At 40.0% G+C, this 24,487-nt stretch overlaps 1 protein-coding gene across 2 annotated transcripts in view; it reads right to left on the bottom strand.

Moving 5' to 3' along the window:
* The window catches only part of SNX27 (sorting nexin 27), an 86,155-nt gene that overhangs the window by 43,002 nt on the left and 18,666 nt on the right, over positions 1-24,487 (bottom strand). For both annotated transcript variants that reach the window (XM_050750315.1, XM_050750304.1), the window contains exon 2: positions 16,049-16,280. In XM_050750315.1, coding sequence (XP_050606272.1) covers positions 16,049-16,280 — 232 coding nt within the window. The remainder of the gene's footprint in view (positions 1-16,048; positions 16,281-24,487) is intronic.

Raw genomic sequence — 24,487 nt, 5'->3', positions numbered from 1 at the left:
GTGAAAAGCAAAATAAAAGCAAAGCTAAGACCTTGAAAATAATTTAATTCAAACCATATAGTCTCTGCCTCCTCTATCCCACATCCCTATATCCGTTTCTCTGACCCCAAAAAGTTATCATATCCAACCATGTTCATGATTCCCTTGCTTTTCTTTTTATATTTTTTCGCATTTATATATAATCCTTAAATTTTTATATTTTAATTTTAAAGGTATTTTGGTTTTGTAAAAATAGAGTATCAAGATGAACGAGACTTTAAAGGATTTACTTTTTTCACTTAATATTATACTACAGTCTCATCACAACATTACATGTCTTTGTGGTATACTCTGCTGCATACAGCATTTTGTTGTGTGAATATATCATAGTTGCACGTTTGTTTTCAATCTGTTCTCCCACTCATGAGCACTCGGGTTGTTTCTGGATTTTAGCTACCATGAACAATGCTGCTGTTAACATTTGTATAAATGCCTCCTGATGTACATGCAAAAGATATTCTTCTGAGTATAACCCTGAGTAAACTGCAGAGCTATATGCATATTCAACCTCAGGAGATAATGCCAAAATGTAAGCTAAAGTGGTTGTACCAATTTATTCTCCTTCAGCAATATATAAAAAGATCCTCTTAATTTTGCCAATGGAATTGGTGTGAAAAGATTTCTTACTGTGATCCTAATTTACATTTCTCTAATTACTAATGATGTTGAATAACTCTTCATATACTTATTGATCATGAGAGTGTCAATTTTTGTAAAGTACCTACTCATGCGTTTTGCCTACCTTCATATTAAGTTTTTTTGCTTTTCTTACTGATTTATGGAGTTCATATATTGACACAATGTTTCATTTGTGTGTATTGTGAATATCTTCTTGCAGTTTGTCACTGGTCTTTTTTTTTTTTTTTTTGTGACGGAGTCTCGCTCTGTTGCCCAGGCTGGAGTGCAGTGGCACGATGTCTGCTCGCTGCAAGCTCTGCCCCCCAGGTTCACGCCGTTCTCCTGCCTCTGCCTCCCAAGTAGCTGGGACTCCAGACACCCACCACCATGGCTGGCTAATTTTTTGTATTTTTAGTAGAGACAGGGTTTCACCATGTTAGCCAGGATGGTCTTGATCTCTTGACCTCATGAGCCGCCCACCTCGGCCTCCCAAAGTGCTGGGATTACAGGCGTGAGCCACCGCACCTGGCCTGTCATTGGTCTTTTCATCTATTTAAGGTTTTTTAAATTCTAGAAAGAGTCCAATTTATCAATCTTTTTATAACCAACACTTTTTGTGTCTTAAGAAACTTTTTCTACTCCCAAGATCAATAAGCTACTCACCAATATTTTTGTGAATATTTTCACTAAGAGCTTTTAATTTTTTGTTTTGTCATATAAGTCCTTAATCCATCTGGAACTTATTCCTCTATATAATATGAAGTAAAGTTCCATTGGCATTTCTTTTAAAGTCAAAAATATTTAAAATCAATTTTTAATCAAATTATCCCTAAATAAAAATATTCTCCGTTTACAGAACAATCTGTGGACTTCCAGGTGGCAATTAACCTCCCATTAAATACAACCAGAAAACTGGACACAATATAGGCAACAACTATTTTCAGACACTGGACAACAGGCAGCTAAGAATTGTGATCCCCGAGAAAAGGGAAGCAAACAAGATGAGCCGATGAGCCCTAACATCATCTCAGCTTTCTGCCTAGAGGTAACTCCTAAACTGCAGCTCAGGGAGGGTTACCCAAACAGAGTCTGGCAACTTCACTGAGTTGAATAAACAGAGACTGAAGTTCAAGGAGGCCAAAGCAGCTAGAATTTGCAGGACTAAGCATGCAAGAGGGGGCTAAAGCAAGACAGCTCCAGAAATCTTTATTAAGTTCCCTTGAATTTTGACTGAATAGCAATCTAAGAAAAAAACTATTATAAGCCGGGAGTGGTAAATAAACAATTCCCAGAGTTCACGCAGGTTACAGAATCACTCAACTTCCCTCCAGCCAGAATAAAGAAACCTCCCTAAATCTGCAAGGAATTCAGAAGGGAACTCAAAAAGACCATGCTTTAGGAGTGGAGTCAAATTGGTTCTAGAGTAAAAGGTACTCTAAACTACTCAAAAAGAGCTTAAAAACAAAGCTAAAAAGGACCAAAGTAATCTTTAGGTAGCTTAACTGTATGCCAGAAAAAAAAAAAAATCCAACACTCTTTAAAGAAATATAGTAAAATCTAGCAACCCAATAACACTGCATTCACAATATATAATATCCAATCAAAAATTACTAGACATATAAAAAAGCATGAAAATTTGACCTATGACCAGGATAAAAATTAGTCAGTAGAAACAGGCTCAGAAATTACCAACACAAAAGAATCAGTGGATAAGGACATTAAGCAGCTATCATGCATTAAGAAGAGGGATTAAGAAGTATATTAAGAAGTGGGATCTTTAAGAGGTAATGGCAATACTCTCCACTTTGGGAGGCCGAGGTGGGAAGATCACGAGGTCAGGAGATCGAGACCATCCTGGTTAACACGGTGAAACCCCATCTCTACTAAAAATACAAAAAAAATTAGCGAGGTGTGGTGGCGGGCACCTGTAGTCCCAGCTACTCGGGAGGCTGAGGCAGGAGAATGGCAGGAACCCGGGAGGCGGAGCTTGCAGTGAGCTGAGATCCTGCCACTGCACTCCAGCCTGGGCGACAGAGCGAGACTGCGTCTCAAAAAAAAAAAAAAAAAAAAAGAGGTAATGGCAAAACTCTCATGATTAATGTCATGATTGAGGCAGTGGGTTATTTATCTCAGGAGTTTGGGCCCCCTTTCCTCTCTGTCTCACATGCACTTCCTTACCTAGGAATGCCTTCCTCCTTGTTATAACACAACAAAAAGGCCTTCACCAGATGTGGCCCCTTGATATTGGACTTCCCAGGCTCTAGAACTGTGAGCCAAATAATCTCTTTTCTTTATAAATTACCTACAATCTGTGTTATTCTATTACAGCAGCAAAAACAGGATAAGACAGGCAGTAAACCCTCTCAGTCAGAGTGCACAGGCAAAGATCCACTTCTTCTGGGGAAGGAGTAAAAGTAAAATACTCTATACCCGTGGGGAGAGGCAGGAAACCATATTAGGCCCAGGTTCCTCCACTGTTACCAAGCAGAGGTCTGCTATAGCTGAGGGAGGGACAGGAAACTCTTTCCCAAGACTAACCACAGATACAAGGCCGAGTTTGGCTAAAATAAGAAGGAAGGGAAAAGAATTAGGACACAGAGACACAGACTCTGCCTAAGCCTAAGGGTGAACTACACAACATCTACCTCTACCATGAGTCTAGCCCAAGTAAAAGCAAGAGCAGTCTACCAGTAGCAGAGGGGTAAGAATGCAAAGAAACAACTTCTCTGTGGTACTGGTATGCAGAGGTGGCTGAAAGTCTGAGGACAAAACACTGAAAAAAATCCTCCAGGGCCGGCTGAGCACCATAGTTTACACCTGTAATCCCAGCACTTTGGAAGGCCAAGACAGGCAGATCACGAGGTCAAGAGATCAAGACTATCCTGGCCAACATGCTGAAACCCCACTCTACTAAAAATACAAAAATCAGCTGGGCGTGGTGGTGCAGGCCTGTAGTCCCAACTACTCGAGAGAGTGAAGCAGGAGAATCACTTGAACCCGGGAGGTAGAGGTTGCAGTGAGCCGAGATTGCACCACTGCACTCCAGCCTGGTGACAGAGCAAGACTCCGTCTAAAAAAAAAAAAAAAACCCTCCAGGCTGGGCACAGTGGCTCTTGTCTATAATCCCAGCACTTTGGGAGGCCAAGGCAGGAGGATCACTTGAGCCCAGGATTTTGAGACTAGCCTGGGCAAAATGGTGGGACTCTGTCTCTACAAAAAGTAAAAAAAAATTAGCCAGATGTGGTGACGTGTGCTTGTGGTCCCAGCTACTTGGTAGGCTGAGGCTGGAGGAATGCTTAAGCCAGGAAGCCAAGGCTGCAGAGAGCCATTATTGTACAACTGCATCCAGTCTGAGAGATAGGAGAGCTTGTCTCAATCAATCAATCAATCAATCAATAAATAAATAAATATTTTAAAACTTCCAGAACCCCAGCCCTCACTCTAAGCACAAGGCAATAGCAAACCATGGCTAGAGAAACTTAAGGCCTATGGCACAGTAAAGGTAATGATAGCTATAGCAAAACCCAAGCCCAGCTTAACTGACTAAATTCCGTAACAGAAGAGCATTGCCCATTTCCAAGTTCAAACACTATTTACTTCAGTCATCTCTACTATTATTCTACACATGATGCCTGACATTCAGTTAAATACTACAGGACAAAAACGCAAAAACAAAAAAACAAACAAAAAACAGGCTGGGTGCGGTGGCTCACACCTGTAATCCCAGCACTTTGGGAGGCCGAGGCAGGCGATCACCTGAGGTCAGGAGTTTAAGACCAGCCTGACCAACATGGAGAAACCCCGTCTCTACTAAAAATACAAAATTAGCCAAGCATGGTGGCACATGCCTGTAATCCCAGCTACTTGGAGGCTGAGGCAGGAGAATCGCTTGAGGCAGGAGAATCGCTTGAACCTGGGAGGCAGAGGTTGTGGTGGGCCAAGATCGAGCCATTGTACTCCAATCTGGGCAACAAGAGCAAAACTCCATCTCAAAAAAAAAAAAGAAACCCAACATTATGGCAAGAGATAAAACAGTCTCAGAGATGATCCAGATGTTGAAATTATCAGGCAGTATATTATTAGAATAACAGTGATTAACAATGCTAAAGACCTCATGCAAAAGGAAAAGGTGGAAAACATGTATGAACAGATGGAGAATTTCAGCAGGTGTGAAAATTACAAGCAAATATCAAATGGAAGTGATAGAAATAAAAGGCATGGGCTGGGTGCAGTGGCTCACGCCTGTAATCCCAGCACTTTGGGAGGTCAAGGCGGGCGGATCACAAGGTCAGGAGTTCGAGACCAACCTGGCCAATATGGTGAACTGCCGTCTCTACTAAAAAAAAATACAAAAATTAGCCAGGCGTGGTAGTGGTTGCCTGTAGTCCCAGCTACTCGGGAGGCTAAGGCAGGAGAATCGCTTGAACTTCAGAGGCGGAGGTTGCAGTGAGCCGAGATCACGCCACTGCACTCCAGCATGGGCAACAGAGCAACCCTCCGTCTGAAAGAAAAAAAAAAAAAAGGTGTGGTATCAAAGATGAAGAGTTCCTCTAACAGTACCATCAGCAGACTGGACACAACTGAGGAAAAAAATCAGCAAACTTAATGATAGGTCAATAAAAATTATCTAAGGAGAAAAATAAGAGCTAAAATAGAATAAAACACCCAAAAGCTCTAAGACAATATCAAACAGTGCAAAACACAGGTAACTAGAACCTCCAGAAAGGCAAGAGAAAAAGAGTGGGCTGAAGAAATATCTGAAAACATACTGGCTGATAGTTTCCAAAAATAATAAAAGATATCAAACCACAGATTCCTCAAGCAGGATAAATAAGAAACCACCACCTAGACATGTAAAAACGAAACTCCAAAAACTAAAGATAAGAAGAAAACGCTGCAAGCCAGGTGCAGTGGCTCATGCCTGTAATCCCAGCACTTTGGAGTCTGAGGAAGGAGGATTGCTTGAGGCTGAGAGTGTGAGAACAGCCTGGGGAACATAGCAAGACCCCATCTCTACTAAAAATTTTTAAAATTAGGTGGCCAGGTGCGGTGGCCAACGCCTATAACCCCAACATTTTGAGAGGCTGTGGGCAGTTCACTTGAGGCCAGAAGTTCGAGGCCAGCTTGACCAACATGGTGAAACCCTGTCTCTAGTAAAAATACAAAAATTAGCCGGTTGTGGTGGCACACACCTGTAGTCCCAGCTACTTGGGAGGCTGAGACAGGAGAATTGCTTGAACCCGGGAGGCGGAGGTTGCAGTGAGCCAAGATGGTGCCACTGAACTCCAGCCTGGGCAACAGAGCAAGACCCCATCTCAAACAAATAAAATAATAAAATAAAATATAAAAGTTAGACAGGTACAGTGGCACATTCCTGTAGTTCCAGCTACTTGGAGGCTGAGTCAGGAGGATAGCTTAAGCCCAGGAGGTCAAGTCTGCAGTGGGCTATTATCGTACCATTGCACTCCAACCTGGATGACTGAGTGAGACCCTGTCTCTGTTTTTTAAAGAGAGTAAACTTTAAAGGTAGCCAGAGAGGGTTAAAACAAGCCATAGAAAAGACCAAAAACTAAAACAAGCAGGCTTCTCATCAGAAACTATGAAAACCAGAAGACTGGAGTGATTTTTGTTTCAAATTGGGACAGGATCTCGCTCTGTCTCCCAGGCTGGAGTGCAGTGGCGTGACCAAAGCTCACTGCAGCCTCAAACTTCTGGGTTGAAGTGATCCTCCTGCCTCAGCCTCCCAAGTAACTGGGACTACAGGGATTGTGTTACCACACCCAGCTATTTTTTCATTTTTTGTAGAGACAGAGTCTCAGTATGTTGCTCAGGGTGATCTCAAGTTCCTGGCCTCAAGCAATCTTGCTGCCTCAGCCTCCCAAAGTGCTGGGATTACAATGGAGTGATTTTTTCTTTTGGTACTTTAAAAAAGTAAGTAAAAATTTTAAAAATCGGCCAGGCACGGTGGCTCACGTCTGTAATCTCAGCACTTTGGGAGGCCAAGGCGGGTGGATCACGAGGTCAGGAGTTCAAGACCACCCTGGCCAACATGGTGAAACGCCGTCTTTACTAAAAATGCAAAAATTAGCTGGGCATGGTGGCGGGCGCCTGTAATCCCAGCTACTTGGGAGGCTGAGGCAGAGAATTGCTTGAACCCAGGAGGCAGAGGCTGCAGTGAGCCAAGATCGCGTCACTGCACTCCAGCCTGGGCAACAGAGCAAGACTCTATCTCAAAAAAAAAAAAAGAAAAGAAAGAATCCACCCAGAATTCTATACCCTGAAAAAATCTTTCAAACATAAAGGAGAAATGAAGACTTTTTTACATCAACAAAAGCTAAGAGAATTCGTTGCCAGAAGACCTGCCCTCTTAACGCAAGAAATATTAATGCAAGTTCTTCAAGCAGAGGAATCTAATGCCAGACAGAAACTAGATTTACACAAACGAATAAAGTGCATCAGAAATGGCAAATATAGGCTGCGCACAGTGGCTCACGCCTGTAATCCCAGCAGTTTGGGAGGCTGAGGTGGGCAGATCACCTGAGGTCAGGAGTTCAAGACCAGCTTGGACAACATGGAGAAACCCCATCTCTACTAAAAATACAAAATTAGCCAGGCGTGGTGGCACATGCCTATAATCCCAGCTACTTGGGAGGCTGAGGCAGAAGAACTGCTTGAACCTTGGAGGTGGACATTGCAGTGAGCCAATACTGCACGAAGGAAGGAAGGAAGGAAGGAAGGAAGGAAGGAAGGAAGGAGGGAGGGAGGGAGGGAGGGAGGGAGGGAGGGAGGGACGGAAGGAAAGAAGGAAGGAAGGAAGGAAGGAAGGAAGGAAGGAAGGAAGGAAGGAAGGAAGGAAGGAAGGAAGGAAGGAGGGAAATGGTAAATATGTGGTCAAATATAAAATAACTCTTTTATCATGTTTAATTTCTTTAATGCCAGGCGTGGTGGCTCATGCCTGTAATCCCAACACACTTTGGGAGGCCAAGGCTGGCAGATCACTTGAGCTCAGGAATTTGAGACCAGCCTGGGCAACATGATGAAACCCCATCTCTATCAAAAATACAAAAAACGAGCTGGGTGTGGTGGTGCGCACCTGTGGTCACAGCTACTCAGGAGGCTGAGGTGGGAGATCACTTGAGCCTGGGAGGCAGAGGTTGCAGGATGCCAAGATTGCACCACTGCATTCCGGCCTGGGTGACAGAGTGAGACTCCATCTCAAAAAACAAAAACAAAAAAACAAAAAACAAAAAAACCCAACTCTTTAAAAGGCAATTGTTTAAAGCAAAGATAACAATGTATCATTAAGTTTATAACACATACAGAAGTCAATGTATGACAACAATAGCACAAAGGATGGCAGGGGGGAAATATACTCTTGTAAGTGTCTTAAATTATATATATAGTATGTCTCTCTGTGTGTGTGTGTGTGTGTGTGTGTGTGTGTGTGTGTGTGTGTTCAGCCTGGACAACAGAGAGAAACCTTGTCTCTCACACACACACAAACACACAAAAGGTATTATGCAAAGTATCTTCTATAACTACAACGGGGTAATGTTAGAAATCAATAACAGAGGGAAAGCTAGAAAATTCACTAATTTGTAGGAATTAACATCTGATGGGGACAAAATGGCCAATATAAATATATATTATATATTATAAAATTATACATATTAGGTATATTTACCTATATAGAGTGTTACACTATATATAATATGTGTACTATGTATTATGTATATACAACTACAAATTCAAATATATAATTTGAAGGTAAATGTTCATAAATTACAGATATATACTGTAAACCAAGAAAAAAACAAATTATACCTAATAAAACAAGAGTAGAGATAAAATAGAATCATTTAAAAATACTCTATCAATCCAAAAGACGGCAGGAAATGAGGAAAAAAATAAATAATGATGCAACATAGATAGCAAAAAACAAGACAGTAGATTTAGCCTAACTATAGCAATAATTATACTGAAGGTAAGTAGTCTAAATAAAAACATTTAGATTCCAATAAAACATTCCAAATAAAAACATTGCCAGACTGGACAAAAAAGCAAGACCCAGCTATAAGCTTTCTATAAGAAACCCAGTTTAATTATAAATATATAAATAGGTGAAATGGGAAAGATAGCAATGAAGGCCGGGCGCGGTGGCTCAAGCCTGTAATCCCAGCACTTTGGGAGGCCAAGACGGGCGGATCACGAGGTCAGGAGATCGAGACCATCCTGGCTAACATGGTGAAACCCCGTCTCTACTAAAAAAATACAAAAAACTAGCCAGGCGAGACAGGCGCCCGCCTGTAGTCCCAGCTACTCGGGAGGCTGAGGCAGGAGAATGGCGTGAACCCGGGAGGCGGAGCTTGCAGTGAGCTGAGATCCCCGCCACTGCACTCCAGCCTGGGCGACAGAGTGAGACTCCGTCTCAAAAAAAAAAAAAAAAAAAAAGATAGCAATGAAAACAATAACCAAAAGAAAGGTGACATGGCTACTAGTGGCTATATGTTAGTGGCTCATATGTTATATGAGAGAAAGACTTCAGAACAAAGAATATTACCAGGGATAAAGAGAGACAGATACATTACAGATAGAGACTTATATAAAGAGATAAATAATGTTAAAGGGATCAATTCATCAAGATATAATATTCATTATACATAAAGAAAAACCTGACAGAACTGAAAACTCCATTTCAAGTAGTACATACACTTCATGTAGACCAACCCTTCCACTATAACAACTATAAATTCTGGACAAAATACAAAAACAATTGTCTGAGGAGTCTGAATTAAACACTACAAGCAGGCTGACTGTGGAGGGGACTCAAAACATGGAGCAATGATCTGTACAAGAGGAGGTACACTCCTGCATTTAGAGGGTTTTGCTCTGCTTGTGGGCATTAAGTTACAAAATAGCACAATTTAAGTAACTAAAACTCAGACAGAACCTGACATCTTTCTGGCTCAAACATATAGGGAAAAGATTCTAGGTAACCATGGCTGCTACCAGAGTAAGTAGAGAACCTAAGGCAAGAGAAAACCAGAGAAGGCGATCCCTTAATTCTAAGAATAAACACCACATGTATCTCAGACTAATCCCTTCTTGGATGTATACAGACTCGAAGCAGCATAGCAAAGGCTGAAATAATTAAACTGAGATTTGAACTCTAACCCACACAAGGCGACACAGCTTACGGCTTATTGCCAGCTAAAACAAAACATCAATACTCCTCAGAGGAATATTACAGAACCCAGAGTCTACACAATGTAACATTCATAAATATCCAAGATACAATCCAAAATGACTCAATATACACAGAACCAGGAGAATACCACCCATTCTCAAGGGAAAAGACATTTAACAGAAACCAATCCCAAAATGACACAACTGTTCAGACACATAAGGAACAGACCAATGAAACAGAGCAAAAAGTTCAGAAATAGTAAATTGATTTTCCACAATGATGCCAAGATATTTCAATGGGGAAAGAATTTTCTTTTAAATACAGGTTGCTGTGAAACAACTGAATATCCATATAAAAACAAAATCAAAAACAAAACCTTGACCCTGGTCGGGCGCAGTGGCTAACACCTGTAATCCCAGCACTTTGGGAGGCGAGGCGGGTGGATCACCTGAGGTCAGGAGTTTGAGACCAGCCTGGCCAACATGGCAAAACCTCATCTCTAAAAATACAAAAATTAGCCGGGTGTGGTGGTGCATGTCTGTAATCCCAGCTACTCAGTGGGCCTGAGGCAGGGGAATCGCTTGGACCCAGGAGGCAGAGGCTGCAGTGAGCCAATATTGCTCCACTGCACTGCAGCCTAGCTGACACTCAAAAACAAACAAACAAACAAACATAATAGACAAAAGTGGAAGGAATCCAGATGTCCATCAATTGAAGAATGGATAAATAAAAGTGGTATATCTATATAACAGAATGTTAAAATGAAGTACTGATGTGTGCTACAACTTGAATAAGCCTCAAAAATATTATGCCAAGTGAAAGAAGCCAGTTAAAAAAAAAACCCCATGATTCCATTTCTATGAAATGTCCAGAATAGCAAATCTATAAGACAGAGGATAGATTAGTGCTTTCCTAGAACTGGAGGGGATGGGAGGTTTGGAAAATGATGGGTACAAGGAATGAGGTTCTTTTTGAGGTAATGAAAATGTTATAAATTTGTTTTATGCTTCAAAAGTGCTAACTTTGAGTCATAAGACATGTAAGAAGTTGAAATCAAGGTCATGTCCCAAAAGTAGAGCAGACTGGATGTTGAGACCTTTTGGGAATTACCTAAAACCTTGGGAACTGAGAAAAGGAATGAAACCACTAATTGTACTTTTATTTATCTATTTTTTTTCTTTGAGACGAAGTCTCACTTTGTCACCCAGGCTAGAGTGTAGTGGTGTGATCTCAGCTCACTGCAATCTCTGTGAACACACTAAAAACTAAATTAGCCAGGAGCCCAGGCTCAAGCCTGTAATCCCAGCTAATTGGGAGGCCAAGGCTGGTGGATTACCTGAGGTCGGGAGTTCGAGTCAGCCTGAACAACATGGAGAAACCCCATCTCTACTAAAAATACAAAATTAGCTGAGCATGCTGGCGCATGCCTGTAATCCCAACTACTCAGGAGGCTGAGGCAGGAGAATTGCTTGAACCCGGGAGGCAGAGGTTGCAGTGAGCCAAGATTGCGCCATTGCCCTCCAGCCTGAGCAACAAGAGCAAAACTCCATCTAAAAAATAAAAAAATTAAAAATAAAAAAAAAAAAAACTAAATTGTGTACTTTAGGTGAACTTATGGTATATAAATCATATCTTAATAAAGTTCTTATGGCTGGGAGCGGTGGCTCACACCTGCAATCCCAGCACTTTGGGAGTCCAAGGCAGGCAGATCATGAGGTCAGAAGTTCAAGACCAGCCTGGCCAACACGGTGAAACCCTATCTCTACTAAAAACACAAAAATTAGCTAGGCGCAGTGGTGTGTGCCTGTAGTCCCAGCTGCTGGGGAGGCTGAGGCAGGAGAATTGCTTGAACCCAGGAGGCAGAGGTTGCAGTGAGCCGAGATCACACCACTGCATTCCAGCCTGAGTGACAGAGGGAGACTCCCTCTCAAAATACATACATACATACATACATACATACATACATACATACAAACAAAATGAAAGTCCAGGTGGGGTTGCTCATGCCTGTAATCCCAGTACTTTGGGAGGCCGAGGCGGATGGATCACCTGAGGTCGGGAGTTCCAGACCAGCCTGACCAACATGGAGAAACCCTGTCTCTACTAAAACACAAAATTAGCCAGGTGTGATGGCACATGCCTGTAATCCCAGCTACTCCGGGAGGCTGAGGCAGGAGAATCACTTGAAACCAGGAGGCAGAGGCTGCAGTGAGCCAAGATCACGCCACTGCACTCCAGCCTGGGCAACAAGAGCGAAATTTCGCCTCAAAAAATAAAATAAAATAAAAATAAAAAACAGGCAGGGCACGGTGGGTCATGCCTGTAATCCCAGCATTTTGGGAGGCCGAGGCGGGTGGATCACGATGTCAGGAGATCGAGACCATCCTGGCTAACACAGTGAAACTCCGTCTCTACTAAAACTACAAAAAAATTAGCAGGGCGTGGTGGCAGACACCTGTAGTCCCAGCTACTCAGGAAGCTGAGGCAGGAGAATGGTGTGAACCCGGGAGGCGGAGCTTGCAGTGAGCCAAGATCACGCCACTGCACTCCAGCCTGGGCGACAGAGCGAGACTCTATCTCAAAAATAAATAAATAAATAAATAAATAAATAAACAATAAAGTTCTTACAAAAAAAGATAGCTGAAACCATAAAACTGTAAGAAAACATAAAAGATTAGGGTCCTTGGGTTAGGCAGATTTCTTAGAACACAATTGCATTACCCATAAATTTAAAAACTGATAAACTAGACTGTATCAAAATTTAAAATTTCTGTTCTTTGAAAGATACTGTTTTTAAAAATGAAAAGGCAAGTCACAAACTCAAATATTTACAAAACATCTTAAGTCCTTTTTCTTTTTTTTTTGAGACGGAGTTTCACTCTTGTTGCCCAGGCTGGAGTGCAATGGCACAATCTCAGCTCACTGCAACGTCAGCCTCCCGAGTTCAAGTGATTCTTCTGACTCAGCCTCCCGAGTAGCTGGGATTACAGGCTCCTGCCACCATGCCTGGCTTATTTTTGTATTTTTAGTAGAGACGGGGTTTCACCATATTGGCCAGCCTGGTCTGGAGCTCCTGACCTCAGGTGATCCACCGACCTCAGGTGATCCGCCCACCTCTGCCTTCCAAAGTACTGGGGTTACAGGCGTGAGCCACTGCGCCTGATTTATCTAAGTCCTTTTTCAAGCTACTGGAAAATATATATTTGTTTATATATATATATATATATCTGATAAAGGACTTGTAGAGCCAGAATATATAAAGAACCTCTACAACAAAATAATACTACAAACAACCTAATTTTTTTTTTTTTTTTTTTTTTTTTTGAGACAGAGTCTGGCTCTGTCGCCCAGGCTGGAGTGCAGTGGCGCGATCTCGGCTCACTGCAACCTCTGCCTCCCAGGTTCACATGGTTCTCCTGCCTCAGCCTCCCGAATAGCTGGGACTACAGGCGCCCGCCACCATGCCCAGCTAATTTTTTTGTGATTTTTTTGAGGCGGAGTCTCACTCTGTCGCCCAGATTGGAGTGCAGCGGTGCGATCTCGGCTCACTGCAAGCTGCGCCTCCCGGGTTCACGCCATTCTCCTGCCTCAGCCTCCTGAGTAGCTGGGACCACAGGCGCCCGCCACTGCGCCCGGCTAATTTTTTGTGTTTTTAGTAGAGATGGGGTTTCACCGTGGTTTTGATCTCCTGACCTTGTGATCCGCCCGCCTCGACCTCCCAAAGTGCTGGGATTACAGGCGTGAGCCACCGCGCCCGGCCACAACCTAATTTTTCAAACAGGCAAAAGAGTTAAACAGTTACTTCATCAATGAAGACACATGAATGGCCATTAAACACACAAAAAGCAGCTCATCATCATGAGTCATTAGGTAAATGCAAATTAAAACCACAGTAAGATATCACTGTCTATGAGAATGGCTAGAATTAAAAAGACTGAAAATATCAACAGGTTATGGAAACAATGGAACTCTCTACCTTATATGAGAATGTAAAAATGGTATAGCCACTTTGGAAAACTGTTTGGCAGTTTTTTATAAGGTTAAACTTATACTCACCCTGCAATTCCACTTCTTCGTATATACTCAAGAGCAATGAAAATATATGTCTACATAAAGACCTGTACATTTAATATTCTTTTATGGCAGCTTTAGTCATACTAGTCCAAAACTGGAAGCAACCCACAAGTGCATGAACAATGAAGGGATGAACAAACTGTAGTAAATCTATATAATGGACTACTACTCAGCAATTAAAAAGGGACAAATATTTGGTATAAATAACAATGTATACCAATCTTAAGGACTATACTAACTGAACAAAGCCAGATATAAGAGAGTACACATGGTATGGCACATGGTATGGTTCCATTTATTTAACATTCTGGAAAACGTAAAATATGGTGACTTTAGTAAGCTGATCTGTGGTTGACAAGTGCAGTGGTAAGAGGTGAGGACTAACTGCAAAGGGCATGAGGGAACTTTTGGGGATATGAAAATGTTCTAAATCTTCATTGTGGTGGTGGTGGTTATAAGACTATGTACATTTGTCAAAACTTGTAAAAGTGTAGACTTAACATGGGTGAATGTTAATATAGGTAAACTATGTTCAATAAAGTTGATTTTAAAAGTACAATTAGTGGGCTGGGCACAGTGGCTCATACCTGTAATCCCAGCACTTTGGGAGGCTGAGGCGAGCAGATTACCTGAGATCAGGAGTTGGAGACTAACCTGGCCAACATGGTGAAACACCATTTCTACTAAAAATACAAAAGTTAGTAGGGCATGGTGGTGTGCACCTGTAGTCCCAGCTACTTGGGAGGCTGAGGCAGGAGAATTGTTTGAACCCGAGAAGCAGAGATTGCAGTGAGCCAAGATCACACCACTGTACTCCAGGCTGGGGAACAGAGTGAGACTTCGTCTCAAAAAATAAATAAAAATAAAAATAAACAAAGGTACAATTAGTAGTATCATTCCTTTTCTCAAGTTTCCAAGGTTTTAAGTAATTCCCAAAAGGTCTCAACATCCAATCTGCTCTACTTTTAGGATGTGACCTTGATTTCAACTTCTTACATGCCTTATGACTCAAAGTTAGCACTTACGAAGCATAAAACTCTAAATTCTGTGTGTGGTTCTAAGACTACAGAAGTCCATGCTGAAATAAAACCTACATGCCATTATCTACAGCTAAATTACAGATGCAACCAGGCATTATTTGATCCTCTGCAACTTTTTTAGCTTCCTTGCTTTTCTTATCTCTTCACTAAAAAGAATTTACCATAAATGTTTAGTAGCTCGTTCCCATGCGGAGGATAAATCTCAGTTTTAGAGACTGAAACTTCAGTCAACTGTTAAGCTTTAAACACCTGTAGTCTGTTTGCCAGTATCTAACAGAACCCATTGCATTTTCTACTAAGAATAATGAACATTTCTTATTATATCAACACTCCACAAATAATTAAAGGCAAATAAAGCATATTGCAACCAAAAGAAAAATTAAGTAGACTGAGCTATCAGTGGCAATTAGGCTTTGAAGAACAAACAAAGGCATTCAGGAAAGGGGCTAGCACACATCACTAAAAATTCAAGATAGGCTTTCCTGCATAACTACAACAGCAACAGATTGGAAATGTGTGAAACAGCTAATGGGAATTGCATTCAGGAAACTCGTGGGAAAAACCACAGTTAATCATTCACACTGGTATCTCCAAAGAAAATGAAAAAGAACATGATGTGGAAAGAGGAGTAGACATCTAAGTTCTGAAATGGGCAAACCTCTCTATTACCCAAATATCTTGAAAGACACCATCCTTTTAAATTAATCTTGCCCTATAGCGCCACAAAATCAACAGTAAATAAGAGACTACTATTAGCAAAGAGATACGGCAACCAACAAAAGAACGAACAAAAAAGAAACTAAACAAACAAAACCTCACACGTTTACAACAAACCAGAATGCAAACTTGAAACTATCTAAAAATAAAATGGAATTATACTCAAGCTGAATAGGACTCTTTTCCATTACTGTAGTTCACCCCCTGCAATAAATCAGGGTCAGTGTCTTTTATTTATGTGTGAACTCATCCTCCTGGTAGACAAACTGACCTAGGTTGCAGTCTTTTATCTATCACTATAATAGTTTCATAATTATACGACTAGGGGAAACAAAAGCTAGATGTTTGAGGATCGAGTTGGGCTGACACTCACCACAAACTTCTCACCATTCTGCTCCACATGTTTGTATCTGGGGACCGATATGGGCACTGCTTGCTTTTCTGTGTAATCATAAAATGATTGTCCCAACGAGTCGTCACTGGGATCTAGGTTATCTGCCTCATGAGGAGGTACAGATAACACTGTCAAGATCAATTCCTTCTCGCCTGCTCGAATCAGGTCCACCACCTGCTTGTGTGTCGCCCCCTCAACATTCACGTGGTTCCTAAGGGGAAAAAGGGAAAAAGACAATCCCATAAACCAGAAGGGTCCAAACACTTTGTATCTCCACCCTCCTGCCCCCACTCCAGTGTCACATAGTATGAACCATGAAGTCAAAAGATTAATTTGGTTCCTGAAAAGTTGTTTATGTTTTAACAGTTTCTAATGTGAAAAACTTTGTGAACTTATGGCAGGGAAAAAATGGAAAGAGGTGAGAAGACCTCCCCTTCCTCTATATTAATATCCCACACATAGCTTCGGGAAAGCACATGGAAAGAGGCTGAAGCTGAGGAGGAAACAAAGCTTTTTCAGTCAAACAGTCCAATTTCCTCATTCTACCCAAGCATGTATACAATTCAATCAAAGTGGCTTTCGACAGCCCTGCCACGTGAATTGTACTTTGTCCTTTTTAAACCTCATAGGAACTCTGTTAAACAAAGAACCTTCACAAAATACATTCCCTTAATTTGTAAATACAGACTCAAAAAAAGTTATGACTGAAGATAATTCCTTTACATTTACATCCAATTTCTCTCCATATCTCAAATCAGTCAACTTAATTTTCCTTTATGCCAAGTTTCATTACTTTGGGAGCTAAATGGTATTACTCTTCACGAATACACTAATTTCCACTTCAATTAACCTCTTGGGATTCCATCAACTTTTTTCCTGCTCTATGCTATCTCATTTAAAGTCCTGTGCAATCAGTCCAAACTAAAAAATATACACCTATAGGTAAATAGTAAGTCAGCCTACTAATTTTCCTTCCTGTTTTGCTGTGTATAAAAGGCAGAAACAAGGCAAACAAAGTACAAGGTTTAGTTGAAGTATTTTGTCAAGAAAGATGCTGAGTCTCAAAAATTCACTCAGCAAACCAAACTACCGTCCAGAATGCTGATCCAGGCTGCTCTCTCAGCAAAAACCACTGGGCAGCTGGCCTGGAGGTTCCCTCCCATGGCTATCCCAAGAGAGGTAGGAAACACACACCTGACCTCTAATCAACTTAACATTTAAAGCTTATATACCCTTTAGAGTTAAATTCTTTTTCAGTCCTGTTCCAAATCATTAGGGATTTTCCTTCCTGAAAAATGATACTAAGTTTACTAACAAGCCTTCCATAAACTTTTCAGTCACTGAAATTGTCTCTGTCAGAGTCTGGTATCTGAAATATCCATTTACATAAACAGAACAGTCAGGAGATCCCCCAGCTAGTCTCCTGGGATTTAATTTAGGGTTTAACAATCTAGCCAGTAAATTCAGCACTCCTGACATTTCACATCCTACAAGTCTAATTTATATACAAAAAAAAAAAAAAAAAAATCAGTAATTTTACAATAAGCTAGCTATGGAAAAAAATAAAGAGCCCCTTTCACTGATGAAAACTTGGGCTTTTTATTCATTCAGTCAGACTTGTGATCAAAAAACATGATCAACTCTGATGAACATATACCAGCATGGTAAAAATGGAAAGAAAATGGGCTTTGGAGCTAGTTACAGGAGCTAATTTAAATCCTGATCCTGCCTATTAGTACCAGAATTGGTCTTGACTGAGTTTTTAACCTTTCTTAGCCTTGCTTTCCACATCTGTAAATGGAGACAATAATAAGTTCCTAACAGAGTTGCTGTGAAGATTAATGTAATAAAACATGTAGAACAATTCCTAAACATTTATATGAGAAGGTTTCAGAAGTAAAGAGGATATATATATATATATATATATATATTTTTTTTTTTTTTTTTTTTTTTTTTTTTCATTAAAGAAGAAATGGAAATCTTAAGTTAGGAACTGGCAAAAGATTTTTATCTAAGTATTTGGACTTACTAGGTCGGAGAAAATGATTTGATGGTAGAAGAAAAAACTGAAAAAGCAAGTTTAGAAATCATCAAACAATCTCATATATCCCTAGAAACCTTAGCTAACTCATGAATATACTTTTTTTTTTTTTTAAACACAGTGGCAAAAGTTGACACCTTGAAGACTGGCCAAAATACTAGTATCTTGGATACAGGCTGGGCACAGTGTGGCTCACACCTGTAATCCCAGCACTTTAGGAAGCCAAGGCAGGTGGATCACTTGAGTTCAGGAGTTTGAGACCAGCCTGGGCAACATGGTGAAACCCCATCTCTATACAAAATATGCCAAAAGATTAGCCAGGCCTGGTGGCACGTGCCTATAGTCCCAGCTACTCGGGAGGCTGAGCTGGGAAGACCACCTGAGTCTGGGAGTTCAAGGCTGCAGTGAGCTAGATCATGCCACTGCATCTAGCCTGGGTTACAGAATAAGATCCTGTTTTTAAAAAAATGAAATAAAATAAAATCTTAAATACCAAAACAAAATTTCTGTTAATGCAATCAATTTTATGAAATGCACATTTGTGAAAAATAAAAACTGATGCTCAAATCTTACTTTTCAGTTCCCTAATTTTTTTTCCTTTAAAGAATTTTTTATCCAGGGCACTCTGTTGGTAGATTTGGGAGTCAATGGATCTACAAAATTTGTATGTAAAATTGTTTTTATGTGCCTATTATGCATTTTTTTCTGGGGAGTTTCCCTAGCTTTCATCAGCTTCAAAAAGGAGTATATGAAATCCCAAAAGATTCAGAACTATTGCTTTCAATACACACCTCCACCCATTCAGTTTTCAAATCAAAATACACCATTCCTTGGGTCACTCACAAAAATAAAACTCTGAAAATCGTCAGAGAAACTTAAGTGAGACATACCAAGAGGGGTCAAGGAGTAAGGGAGTTCACTTAGGTTTCACTTCTTTATTACTAAGACCAAGTTTCAGATTGACTATAATTCCAAAAATCTCTTTTAAAAGAAGACAGGAAAAAACTTCCAGTGTCATGTTCTAAACAGACTTGCTAATATTTACCTGGTTCAACTACAGAAGGAATGCTATACATTCCACGACTTACTACAAAGTGGGAAATTCCTTCATTCTTCAGAGAATGAAATAAGGTCAGTCTGATTCGAGGATGTCTGATTTGAAAAAGGACCCTCCTTCCTCAAGAATGAAGAGGTCTTCACAGTCATAAAAGTGTTACATGATATACTTTTTTACAAGAAGGCTACTCTACCAACTCAAATTCGGTGTGGCCCAATACTTTGTACAATTCTGAAGACATAAATTAATGCAAAATATAAATTCTTCAATAAGGAGAAACTTTCAGCAGTATAGACTTTAGGTTCGAAGTATGGGTTTGGGAGTCAAACAGACGAGTTTGAATACCAATTGTGCTGTTTAATGGATGAGCCCTTAAGTAAATTACTCTATCTCACTAAATCTCAATTTTCTAATCCATAAAATGGGGTTAATACCATTGGCTAATGGAGTTGTTGTGAAAAGTAAAATGAGATGAAGCTCTAGAACACGGTAACCACTCAATAAATGGTAGCTATTTGTGTTATAGTATTTGTAGCAATTGGGCAAACAGGTTGGTAGTATTTTCACCTCCCTGATGATACAAACCTTTTCTACCAGCAATTTCCCTTGCCTTTCAATTCCGTCTTTGTAACGTAATCTAGTTGGAATTCATTTGAAAATAAATAATCAAGCTCTCAACCAATGATAATGGGGTTCACAGACAGCCAGCTTCACAAGACCACTGGATCAGTGAAGCACTAATTCTCTTATCACACAAAAGTACTGACTTCCCAGTCAGTATTGGTATTATCTACCAATATATACCGCTTTTATAAAGAAAGGCAGCAGCTTAAATACGTCATTAAAAATATCTAACACATATGTGATTAAGCAAATACAGCAAAATGTTAATTATAGAATCTAGGTAATAGGTATACAGGTATTCACTGTACGATTCTTTCAATTTTTCTGTAGGTTAAAAATTAAGGGGGCAAAAAATTCCAACAATCCACAAATAAGATCAAACTTTTATTTAGTTAGGCAGATGATATCTAATTTATTTTATGTCTTTGGCATTGTAAAGATACACTTGATAATTTTAATAAAGTACTTACTTTTATATAAGACCAACATTTGGCCCCATTAGAGAGAGGCCTTAAACTAGCTAATGGGAGTGGCTTCAAATAAGACTTCTTCTATTCAACCAAAGTTGGCCACCTAGGGAAATTGCAAAGCTAACATAAACATTCCCAAAAGCAGGAGAAAAAGTTCTAGTCAGGATTTGTATACCACTTGTGAAGGAAGCTATATACAATGAAAACTAGGTATAAATGGAAATATGACAAACCCAATCACTATATACACCACAGCAAAAAGCCATTCTATGTAGTAAGCAAAATACCATTTTGACCCTCTGTGACATGCACGAAAGTAATAAAAAAGTAATTAGTCTCTCAGAAATAGTCCATTAAAAATACATAATAAATTCCTATAATTGCAAGTGCTAAGACATACATTTCAATTTTGTAGATGGCTATATATGTCTACACAATGGCTACACATCTATAAGAATGGCTAAAATAGAGTGGCAATACCAAGTTTTGCCAAAGATGTGGAACACGTGCCATTCTTATATATAGCTGATAAGTGCATAAAACAAAAACAATCTAGCAGTTTCTCATAATGTTAAACATACATTTACTATAAGACCCAGCAATTCTACTCCTAGGTATTATTCAAGAGAAAAAAAAAAACACATCTACACAAACAACTGTAGTTGAATGTTCACTGCAGCTTTATTCAAAATAGTACAAAACTAAAAGCAACCCAATGTCTATCAAAAAGCAAATGGATAAACAAGTTGTGGCATATTCATAAAGTGGAGTATCACACCAATAAAAGGAAAAAGCAATAAAAACGAAAAACTACTCATATCCCCAACACCACAGATAAATCTCAAAAATACACTCCGGGGGAGCAAAGTGAGACAGAAAAGAATCTGACTGATTTGACTCCATTTATTTGAAGTTCTGGAACAGGCAAAACTATTCTTTAGTGGTAGAAATCAAATCACTTGTTGTCTGGAGGGGAGGGGATAGTACTAAATGCAAAGGGGCACAAAGAAACTTTCTTATGCGTCACGCCTGTAATCCCAGCACTTTGGGAGGCAGAGGCAGGGGGGATCACTTGAGCTCAAGAGTTTGAGACCAGCCTGGGCAACACGGCAAAACCCCCTCTCTACAAAAAATACAAAAAATTAGCTGGGCGTTCTGGCGCAGGCCGGTAGTCCAAGGTACTTGGGGGCTGAGGCAGGAAGATTGCTTGTACCTGGGAGTCAAGGCTGTAGTGAGCCAAGATCTCACCACCGCTCTCCAGCCTAAGTGACAAAGTAAGACTCTGTCTCAGGAGAAAAAAAAAAAAAAAGTGATGGAACTGTCTATATCTTGACTGGGGTGGTGGTTAAATGGATGTATACTTTTGCCAAAACTCAAACTCTATACTTCCTATGTGTGCATTTGACTGTACGTTAATTAAGCCTCAGTAAAGTTTATTTTTAAAAAAATTATTATATAATATCTACATCTATAAGTGTGAAATAGGAGTCCACTACCTGGGTGAAAAGCATAACCCCTATTCTACTTTTAGATTACTCTGAATTTTTTGCTATTGTGAATAATTTTGTTACTGAAGATCTAGTAGATGAATCTGTACCTATCTGCAGCATAAAACTGCTTAAACAAAATGCATGCGTTTTCCTTCACCTCCCATATCTTGTGGAAAATAAGCTAAACTTTGGCTATTTCCAAGTCTTACAAGGTTATTTCATGGAAGCAATGAAAAGAAAATTAAGCCACAGCTAGTTTACCCCTACTTCTGCTTTGGCTTTTTTGTCTTACTCTCCTATAAACAACAGGACACGTATTTCAAACCTAGTATAGTTAAAAACCTCACCAACATGGCCGGGTGCAGTGGCTTATGCCTGTAATCCCAGCACTTTGGGAGGCTGAGGCGAGCAGACCACAAGGTCAGGGGTTCCAGACCAGCCTGGCCAACATGGTGAAATCCTGTCTCTACTAAAAATACAAAACTCAGACGGGGATGGTGGCACATGCCTGTAATCCCAGCTACTTGGGAGGCTGAGGTAGGAGAATCACTTGAAACTGGAAGGCGGAGATTGCAGTGAGCCGAGATCGCACCACTGCACTCCAGCCTGGGCAACAAGAGCAAAACTCCGTCTCAAAAAATAAAAATAAAAAATAAAAAAACCTCTGCAACAAATTATAAAGTTAAGTCTGATAAACAACAGCATCTCTCAAGTTTATCAAAGCCATAATGTAAGGGATAAAGTGAAATTCACCAAACACTGCAAAAATACCATTATAGTGCATTACAAATATAATTCAGATTATTTTTCTTAGGAGGCCTAGATTTCACTTGTTAGATTTTTAAGGGTCAGGCACAATGGCTCACACCTACAATCCCAACATTTTGGAGGGCCGCAGTGGGAGGATCACTTGAGCCCAGGAGTTCGAGACAGCCTGAGCAACATGGTGGGACTCTGGCTCTACCAAAAAAACATTTTAAAAATTAGCTGGACTTGGTGGTGCACACGTATTGTCCCAGCTACCTAAGAGGATCCCTTGAACCCAGGAGGCAGAGGTGGCAGTGAGCTGAGATTGCGCCACTGCACTGCAGCCTGAGTGACAGAGGAGAGACCCTGTCTCGAGGAAAAAAAAAAACGTAAGCATTCAAGATTGTAAAGCATTTTCTTCTGACCAAGTATTTGAAAAATAATTTGTTCAGCCAAATAATATCCAACATCAGAGAAACCTTTAAAGACACTGAAGTACATCAAACATATGGACTATAAACATCTTAAAAATATTTATGAAAACTATACGCAAACATGGAAAAGCTCTTACGTTAAATGCAAAAACGAAGATTACAAACTGTTTATATTTTAGCCCATAAGGCACATTATGTAAAATACAAAAATAGTTGAGTTAGGGTGACTGGAACTATGTTTAAAACTTTAACACAGCTATTATATCATCTTCTCAATTATACAGAGCTTTATAAATGAACTCCCTACCTTCTCCACAACATATCTTCTTGAAAATTAGGAGATCTCTGAAGTTGAAGGAAAAGAGACCCCTGCCACATGAGAAGAGACACATTTCCTTTGACTTTTCACTGGGTCACTGCTTACTTGTTCAGTACAACTGTACTAGAAACTACATTGTAAAGACAAGGAACTACTCTACCAAAATGTAAAGGTCTGTCCTTTCTAATTTTTGCAGTTAAATCATCTGACTGCTTCAGTTTGTCTCCTTTTCATTTAACTCTGCCTCTTTGCTATTTTACTTAGGCAAACAAGTTGAAGAATATTCTTCTTGACTAATTATATAAGCAATCATACCATACTTTGCCCTTAAATTGAGATATGAGATTTAGACATGTGTAAGCAATGAATGCAACCAAAATAGGTGAAGCTTGAACAGATCTAAACAAAATTTCCATTCTGGATCACTAAATATCAAAGACATTTGGAATGTTGTTTTAGAAATAATAATATTTTGCACCTCACATCTTAGAACTTCTTATTTATTGATGGACGATAAAAGCCTAACAACAGAAAGTAAATGGCCAAAGTTTTCCACAATGCTTGCATTTTCTAATAAATAGCAAAATCTGGTCAACACCTTTTAAAATAAAAAATTATCTTAATTATTTTTAATATCAACTTTTATCATCTAGAATATGAGATGATGGTTTCATAAACACGCAAAACCCTTTGGAAAGCAATTTCACTGACAATATGCATCTAAAGATATAAAAATGCTCATAATATTTTAACTAATAATTGTATTACTGAGAATTTATCCTAAGGCAATGACCAAAATATGACTGTCATAAGGGCAAAAATTTTACAATGGTATGCAGAACACTCTCAAGCATTTCATGTAAGAATAAATAATCCCAAACACAAAAAAGTTTTTTTTTTAATCTCGCTCTGTCACCCAGGCTGGAGTACAGTGGCACGTCTCGGCTCACTACAACCTCCGCCTCCTGGGTTCAAGCGATTCTCCTGCCTCAGCCTCCTGAGTAGCTGGGATTACAGGTGCACGCCACCACGCCCAGCTAATTTTTGTATTTTCAGTAGAGACAGGGCTTCACCACGTTGGTCAGGCTGGCCTCGAACTGCTGACTTTGTGATCCACCCACCTCAGCCTCCCAAAGTGCTGGGATTACAGGTGTGAGCCACCATACCCAGCCTGTTGTTTTTTAAATAATTTTTTATTTTACATTTTTTATATTAAAAAAAATAGAACAAGTCGGG

Source organism: Macaca thibetana, chromosome 1 (assembly GCF_024542745.1).
Source record: "Macaca thibetana thibetana isolate TM-01 chromosome 1, ASM2454274v1, whole genome shotgun sequence".
NCBI lineage: Eukaryota > Metazoa > Chordata > Mammalia > Primates > Cercopithecidae > Macaca > Macaca thibetana.
Note: the sequence above shows the minus strand (reverse complement) of the source record. Positions and strands in the feature narration are given on the sequence as shown.